This window comes from Mastomys coucha, unplaced genomic scaffold, assembly GCF_008632895.1.
Source record: "Mastomys coucha isolate ucsf_1 unplaced genomic scaffold, UCSF_Mcou_1 pScaffold8, whole genome shotgun sequence".
Taxonomy (NCBI): Eukaryota; Metazoa; Chordata; class Mammalia; order Rodentia; family Muridae; genus Mastomys; species Mastomys coucha.
In genome coordinates, this window is record NW_022196914.1 from 54,823,155 (window position 1) to 54,831,787 (window position 8,633).

The 8,633-nt window shown below is 43.4% G+C and overlaps 1 protein-coding gene across 1 annotated transcript in view; it reads left to right on the forward strand.

Moving 5' to 3' along the window:
- The window catches only part of Ap3b1 (adaptor related protein complex 3 subunit beta 1), a 210,467-nt gene that overhangs the window by 26,993 nt on the left and 174,841 nt on the right, over window positions 1-8,633 (forward strand). The window contains exon 2 of the mRNA XM_031360065.1: window positions 7,265-7,340. Coding sequence (XP_031215925.1) covers window positions 7,265-7,340 — 76 coding nt within the window. The remainder of the gene's footprint in view (window positions 1-7,264; window positions 7,341-8,633) is intronic.

The following is an 8,633-nucleotide window of genomic DNA, read 5'->3' on the forward strand; positions in this document are numbered from 1 at the left end:
TCCTTCCTGTGATCCTGGTTGTGTCAGAACTCCTCAGAATCAAGCTGCCTCTGTGATCCTGTGGTTCTTGGATCCTGAGATCCTAGGCTTGTTAGATCACCTGGGAGTGTGGCTTTCTCTGTGTGTTGTGGGACTGGCTGCAGAGCTTGTGCCCAAGGTCTGCTCAGAACACTAACCCAGACAGACCCGGAAGGAACTGGAGTCACTAGGCTGGCAGAGTTCCTAAGTGCCTAGTCCCACTGGTCCCAGTTAATCCCAGTGTTGGGACAGATGTTGTTTCCTGCTTACCTCTGATCCTGGGTGTGTCAGAACACGTAGGAGTAGAGCTTCCTCTGGGTGTTGTGGGACTGGCTGCAGATCTTGTGCCCAAGTCTCATTCTGGGTGTGCCAGTGTGCCTGGGAGTGGAGCTTTCTCTGGGTGTTGTGGGACTGGCTGCCTGTCTCTTACTGTATTTAATGTACTATTTGAAAAGTAAAAGTAAACTTTTTTCATAATAACTCATATTGTTCTTTCTGGGGAAAAGTAAAGTGTGTGTAGTATTTCTGTTTCTCTTCTTTTTTTTTAAAGATTTATTTTATTATTTTATGTGTATGAGTACAATGTAGCTGTACAGATGGCCGGCTGTGAGCCTTCATGGGACGGCCCTGCTTCCTCTGGCGTAATACACTGTAGCTGTCTTAAGATGCACCAGAAGAGGGCGTCAGATCTCATTACGGGTGATTGTGAGCCATCATGTGGTTGCTGGGATCCGAACTCAGGGCCTTCGGAAGAGCAATCAGTGCTCTTAACTGCTGAGCCATCTTGCCAGCCCCCAGTGTTTCTTTTTTAATTGTTTTGGTACGAGGGCAGTTTCTTAACATTTAAACCTGTTTTAGTTTGCCTAGGTTGCAGACACTGGGTGAATTAACCAACACAAACTTTTTGAAGGTGGCAGATGAAGGTGCCAGCAGCTTTGTCTTCAAGGTCTCTTTTCTGGTGTGTTGTGTCTCTGCCTGGTTATTCCTTGCTATATGTGTTCTTATCCTCATCCCTTCTTAAAAGATGGTCATGACTGATGTAGGGACCGCCCACATGTCCTCAGTTTAGCTCCATCTCTCAACAAGGCTGTCTCCAGAAGGCTTAACTTCAGTGTGAACTTCATGCTCATTTCTTCTTTTTTGTTATTTTTAAAAGATTTATTTTATGTATTAGTTGGGGTTCTTCAGAGAATCAGAGCTTATAGAGTGAGTCTATATGTATATTTAGAAAGGACATTTATTAGAACAGCTTACAGACTATGGTCTACCTAGTCCAACAGTGGCTGTATATCAAGGGAAGGTCCAAGAATCCAGCAGTTGTTCAGTCTACAAGGCCAGATGTCTCAGTTAGTCTTCAGTATACTTCAGAATTCTGAAGAATTAGGCTCTAATGCCAGGAGTGGATTTGCCAGCTACATGAGAGCAAGCAGGCAAAGAGTGAAAACTTCTTCATGTTCTCTATATAGGCTGCCAGCAGAAGGTGTGGCCCAGATTGGAGGTGGGTTTTCTTACATCCAAAGGTCTGGATTAAAAGTATGTCTTCCTATTTTAAATAATTTAATTAAGAAAAAGTCCCTAGGGCTGGTGAGATGGCTCAGTGGGTAAGAGCACTGACTGCTCTTTTGAAGGTCATGAGTTCAAATCCCAACAATCACATGGTGAAGACAGCTTCAGTGTACTTATAATAAATAAATAAATAATAAAAAATAATAAATAAATAAATCTTTAAAAAAAAAATAGAAAAAGTCCCTAACAGCCTCATGGGTTTTAGTTGATTCCGGAGGAGGTCAAGTTGACAACCAAGAATAACCATCATAATGTCTATAGAGTGTTTTGCCCACATGTATGTAAGTGCATTGTGTGCATGCCTGGTGCCCTTGGAGACCAGAGTTGGGCATCAGATCCCTTGGAATTGGAGTTAGGAATGTTTTTAAGCTTCTGGGTAGGTACTGGGAACCAAATGCTGGTCCTCTGCAAGAGCAGCCAGTCTCTAATCCACCCTGCCATCTCTCCAGCCCCGCATGCATTCTTGGTAGGTGCTGAGTATGTTCTGTGACTTTGTAAAGTGTTTTAAGCCTGAGGTAAGAAGGCTGTGTCTCTGACGTGCTGAGGCTTCCCTGATCTGTGTTTAAGTGTCAACTGAAGGGAAGGCATTGGGAGTTGGTTCTTTCTTTTTGTCATGTAGCTCCCAATGATTGAATGTAGGTTGCCAGATTTGGTGTGGGTGTCCTCATCAGCTGAGAGTCTCCCTGGCCCCCGAGCAAGTTACTGGGGCTGTCATCTGGTGGGTGAATGTGTTGCATTCAGGAGCCATGCAAGTGGATTTCTTTTGGCTGTATTTCACAGTGTGCTGCAGACTGTAGCTCAGGAACTGTGATAGTAGTAGTGGTGGCTAGTTTCACTTCACCCTCTTGGCCAGTGCTTCTAACCTTGGGGTTGCAACCCCTTCATGGCTTGACTGAGTCTTTCACAAAGACTGCATTCAGATATCTTGCATATCAGATGTTTATATTACAATTCATAACAGTAAAATTATTTGTGATTGGGTCACCACACCATGAACAACTGTATTAGAGGGTTCCAGTGTTAGGAAGGTTGAGAACCACTGCTCTAGGCTCTGTGCCCCGACAACTTCTTTCAGAGACTTGAGAGGTTTCTTCTGATGAATAAAAATTGCATTCAGTGACTTTAAATCTTGAATAAACATGAATGTACACCCTCATTTCAAAGTCTGCAAATCAATGTCTGATCTCATATGTCCTTCTTGGGTGTGATTTCTGTTGTTTTTAGAACTAAATATCTTGCTTAAACCAGTGGATAAGGTGCTATAACACTCTTATCCATCTTACAGAATTAGGATTTGGTATAACCAACTATCCACTTAAGCTTTATATTAGAAATGTTTGATGGGTGCTGTATATGTGAAATCGCCACCACAGGTGCAGAACCTTTACATCTTCTTAGACATAAAAACTTCCCTATGCTCACTCCCTGTCCCCTCCAACACGGTGTTCCAGGTGACATGGTGCTCCAGTCGACATACAGGCGCGATCTGTACTGTAGTTGAGTTGAATGTTATAAGAATTAAGCCCCGCCTATCCTCTTGTGTTTGCTTTCTTCGACTCAGAATAATGATTCTGAGAGTCCATTAACCTGTTGTTGCCTGCATCAGTAGCTAGTTATCATTGCTGAGAGATAAATATTCCAACATATGGCTTAAGTCACATTTTGCTGATGGACATTGAGATTTTTTCAAGTTGCTTACTATTATGAAATGACTATTAATAGATTTCATTACAAATATTTTCATAAGTCATTGTGTAGATATGTGTTTTTATTTCTCGTTGAGGAAGAATGGCTGAGTGGTATGGCAAGTGTATACTTAAATTTGTAAGAGTTTCCCATTTTCCTACACGATCATATCACTCAATGTTTCTCCCAACAACTGTGAGAATTTTGGGTGCTGCATATCTGTGCCAACATATATTATTATTAGTCACTTTCAGCCCTTGCGGATGTGTAATGATACCTCACTTTGCAGTTCTCTGAAGAATAATGATAATTTTTCAGGAAATTATAATCTTGTTACGTCTTCTGTGGTAAAGTGGATACTTGACTCTTAGTTTTGAAATGTAATTGTCAGCTGAGTTACAATCACTGCAAAGCTGCTTCTTAGTTTTTATTTTGGGGTCCCTGTAGAGTCATTTTGAGTTGAAAGATATGCTACAGAGATGTCCGGTGTCCCTCACTATTTCTGATGAGCTTGCCCTTGCTAGGCTCTGGTATAAAAGCATAACCAGGAAGTTGGCATTGATGAAATTCATCTGTTGTTCACAGGTCTGCACAGTTTTACTTGTATTACTCCTGTTTCTATGACTAGCTCTTTCTTGTCACATGTGTAGTTCACATGCTTGAAGTACCAAGCCAAGGGCCCCGTGTGTCTGTCCCTAGCGGTCTCTACTCCGTTACTGTTACGATGCGGCCTTGCAGGACTGGAGCTCAGCTAACTTCTGGAGGTTCATTAGTGCTGTCTCATGTGTTAGTCGTGTGTTTCTTTTCACTGCTGAGTTGCGTTCCATGAAATGGACGTACCACACTTTGATATTTACCATTGAGAATTGCTCAGCTGTAACAGACATCGCAGCAGCTGTCCTCATATCAGATATGCAGTGCATTAGCATGCAAAATCTGCTTTCATCCTTTACTAAATGGCAAAATTATATCTATAGAAGTAAGTGCTTTAAAATGTTTCTTCATGATTTTATTATCCATGAATGTTTTGCTTTTATACAGCTTTATATAATCTGAAAACTTGGGATAATGTAAAAAATTTCTTGGGTAAAAATGGTTGCAATGGGAGCCTGTGGGAAGCCCTGCCTTGGACAGCTCTGGGCTTCTTGTGCCTGTGCCGGGCGGGGTCTCACAGTGCTCATCACCATGCTGGCTGATGTCACTCCTATAGGGATGCGTTTCCTTGTTGAGAAATGGATGACTGCCTCTCTCTACCTCATAGTGCTCAGGGCCTGGGAATTCCAGACATTACCAGTTCTTGTTCATTCGTTTTCTCCAGTGTCTCTGTTGTAGAATCCCCTTTCTCTCAGGCTTGGTGGAGACAACTGATTCAATCCCTGAGTTTTCTCATGATCTCCATTTTGTTTATTCGTTTTGAGGCAAGGTCTCTAGGTGGCCTGGGCTGCTCGGAATTGCTACAGCCAAGGCTGACTTTAAACTCGTAGTCTGTCCACCTCAGCCTCCCAGGTTGGGTTTTCAAGTGCACTGCCTCATTTGGTTTGATGGTCCTTTCTTAAATCATTTTAGCCATACCCTTAGTATTTCTCTAGAATATCCCTTTTTATATATTGTAGAGCTGGGTTGAGGATTTTCTAAGAATTTTTTTTTTTTTTTTTTTTGGTTTTTCGAGACAGGGTTTCTCTGTGTAGTCCTGGCTGTCCTGGAACTCACTCTGTAGACCAGGCTGGCCTCGAACTCAGAAATCCACCTGCCTCTGCCTCCCAAGTGCTGGGATTAAAGACGTGCGCCACCACGCCCGGCCTGGATTTTCTAAGAATTTTAAGTTCTAATTTCTTTTTATTTAAATCAAATTCTTTTTTAAAAATCAAATTTTATTTTTTTTCCTTTTTCCTTTTGTTTTGAGACAGGATTTTGTTTACTACTCTAGACTCTGTGGAACCTAGGAGAAAGGATGGAGCCAGTAAATGAGACTCATGCAATAGCCAGCTATATTCAGAGCACCAGACCGTTTATGCTCTGAGGGTTAAGCATACCTGAATAAAGTGAATAGTCACAAGGGTGAGGACATAATGGCTGGCAAGCCACACCTGGCTAAAACATGTTTTTCCATGGAGGCATATAAACAAATAACAATAGCCATTTGTGATGAGTAGTCTGAAGGAAACTCACTCCTATCTGCTGTACCTTGGAGGGGCAGGAAAGCATAATCCAAGAACAGTTTTGTGTTTGTGAAAAAACTAAGGTCATAAGACCCTTATTTTTTGGAGTTTTTTCACAAGCACTCAGAATTCTCCTCACGTGATTCCATTGTGGACTGTGTCCCGACAGGGTCTCACTGTACAGCCCTGTTGGCAGCAAGGCAAAACCAGGCTATTTTATCAACATGCTGCTTTTGAAATAGCCTCATTTAAATTTCCAGTGATGTAATTTTCTGTCTTTCCATTTCCCCTCTTCTCTTCTGTCTCTGCTCTGTCCTTCCTCCCTTCCCTACCTTCTTTCTCTTCCTGTTCCCATAACCCACTTCCTGCCCCCTTTGCCATGGATTTTCACCATGTTCCTCAGGCTGCTCTTAAACCCAGGCTCAAGTGAGTCTCTTACCTCACCCGCCCAGGTTTTTGGACTACAGACATGCATCATGGTCCTTGCCCAGGCTCCTGCCGCTCATCTCTATTTTCCTTAAGACATCTGAACACAGTTCACCAAAGGTCTCTGTGGCTGCTTATAACAAGAACCACCTTTCTTCTGTCTTCCAATAACATGATCCCTCCTTCTGTCTGAGATCTCACAGGTCATCCTTAACACGTGCATTTCTCTCTGCTCCTTTTTCAAGTGTGTATTTTAGAACTCTAAATCCTTTTCCTAGTACCTAGTTGCAAAGCAATTTTTGTAGCATCAGCCTGCTTCTGGGTGCTGAGATCTGACTTAGCCTGCCAGGCTGCCGTTAACTCCCAGACTAGGAGTCCTAAACTCAGACTTCATCACATAGCTCTGGACAAGCTGCAGCCCAAGGACAAAGTGGTGGTACACTACTTCTCCTGAGTGTCAAGAACTCTTTGTCTAGCAATCTGTCTTAAAAAATTATTTCATTTTGTTTAATGAAAAGCGATGAGAGGTTACAAATTATCTATTTTCTTTAGTGGGACAAGTGCACATTTGTGAATTTCCCCAGAGTAGATTAGAAGGCTGGTCATGACTGCCAGGAACTGATGGGGCAGTCCTTCCTCTTCTCTGCAGCTCTTCCAAGTAGCTTTTGCTTTGGACTTTTTAAAGGCTGTTTTAAATACAGAGGGTCTTGTAAACAAGGCAGACATGGCCCCCCATGCAGCATGGTGTCATTACTGCAGAGGGTAGCAGTGTTATCTGTGTGGGTCTCCCACCTAGGAATAATGTCACCTTCCTGCTGTCTCAGTGCCCAGTTGCTGCATCCCCCTGACTCAAACTTCTACGTAGTTCTTTCTCTGCCCTGTATTATCATCCCTCTAGCTAACTACCCATGTTTATTACCACAGGCTACCGGTTAGATGTTCAAGTGTTTTTAGTCTCAGAATGAAGGAGGTATAGGAAGTTGGCATGGTGTGAATGGCACACACCTTAGTAAAGGCTCTTGTGTAGTATAGTCTGAAAGCGTTTTTAGTTTGGTTTTTTGTTTTTGCATGTGGTAGTATTTTAGAGCTGACTTGATAGTTTTTTCCCAATGATTATGTCAAAGAAACGTTGAAGTAAGTGACTCTGACACTGTGCTCTCGTTGATATGTTATCAGCAGAGGTCAAACCAAAGGGCAGTTCTTACCTGTGTGTCACTTTGGGCTTTATGGCAGTGTGCTGCACACACAGACTTTGTGGGAGGAAACAGGAGCCCAGCCCTCGGTTATCTGACTGCATCTCCTTACTCTTGTCCCATTGTGCTGTTTCCAGTTCCTATAGAGTGACAGATTTAATAGCTATCTTTTGCAAAAAGTCCAAGTCTAGAATTATGTCTTCTCTTTTGTAATAGGAATGAAGACCTGAAGCAGATGCTGGAGAGCAACAAAGATTCTGCCAAACTAGATGCTATGAAGCGAATTGTTGGGGTAGGTCAAAGGTTCAAGTATTTTGACTTTCGGGAGCTATGTAGGCTGTGATTCTATCCACTATGTGTGCTAAGTAATAGGCAAGCATTACTCTGTTTTTTTCTAATTAATTTAGATTACCTTTTAAAAATGTCAAGGAGGCAGTAACATAAGAAATCAAGAAATTTGTGTTCTAGTTCTAACTTTTCTATCTCTGATATCAAGATATTTCTTCTGTGAGCTAGAGTCAATCATTGAAGACAAAATAAGGCAATAGTATAACCCTTTTTTCACCTAAAGGTATGTAAGGATTTTTGTTTGTGATCTTATTGCCCACAGTTGTGAGCACACAGTGTTGTGTATGAGAGCTGAAATCCTTCTTTCTCTTCTCATAGCAGAGTCTAAGACTCACCCGTGAAGCAAAGCTCTGGCTGTTGCTAGGCTGTTTAAAGTAAGGCAGTGGGAAGGTGAATGAGCTGACTGTAACAACAGTTGCATGAGTATGAGGAATCTGATGTTACCAGTTAGGAGACGACCCCATGATGCAGCAGTGATCTTTAGGGATGGTGCCTTCATGGGAATCCATAGGTTATAAGGCACCTAAAAAGCTTGAGTGACTCATCTCCTATCTGTGAAGTTAAATGTCTTAACCTCCACTGAAGGGGTAGAAGGAGATTTTGTAACAAGAAGACTTCCCTGGAAGACAAAATGATCTTCAGGTGTTCATTTAACAAAGCATCAAAATGAAACAGCATAGGAAACAAACCAGGAAACCTGTGAAGCTTGAGAGACAGATTCATGGTTACAGTTAAAAATGTCACTATGCTACTCTGAAAAGACAGCAGAGTGAGAGGCAGAAAGCCAGTGAGGCCCAGCACAGGAGCAGAGAGGCCCAGCACAGGAGCAGTGAGGCCCAGCACAGCAGCAGTGGCACCCAGCACAGCAGCAGTGAGGCCCAGCACAGCAGCAGTGAGGCCCAGCACAGGAGCAGTGAGGCCCAGCACAGCAACAGTGAGGCCCAGCACAGCAGCAGTGATGCCCAGCACAGCAGCAGTGATGCCCAGCACAGCAGCAGTGAGGCCCAGCACAGAAGCAGTGAGGCCCAGCACAGCAGCAGTGAGGCCCAGCACAGGAGCAGTGAGGCCCAGCACAGCAGCAGTGGGACCCAGCACAGGAGCAGTGAGGCCCAGCACAGCAGCAGTGAGGTCCAGCACAGGAGCAATGAGGCCCAGCACAGCAGCAGTGAGGCCCAGCACAGGAGCAGTGGGACCCAGCACAGGAGCAGTGGGACCCAGCACAGGAGCAGTGAGGCCC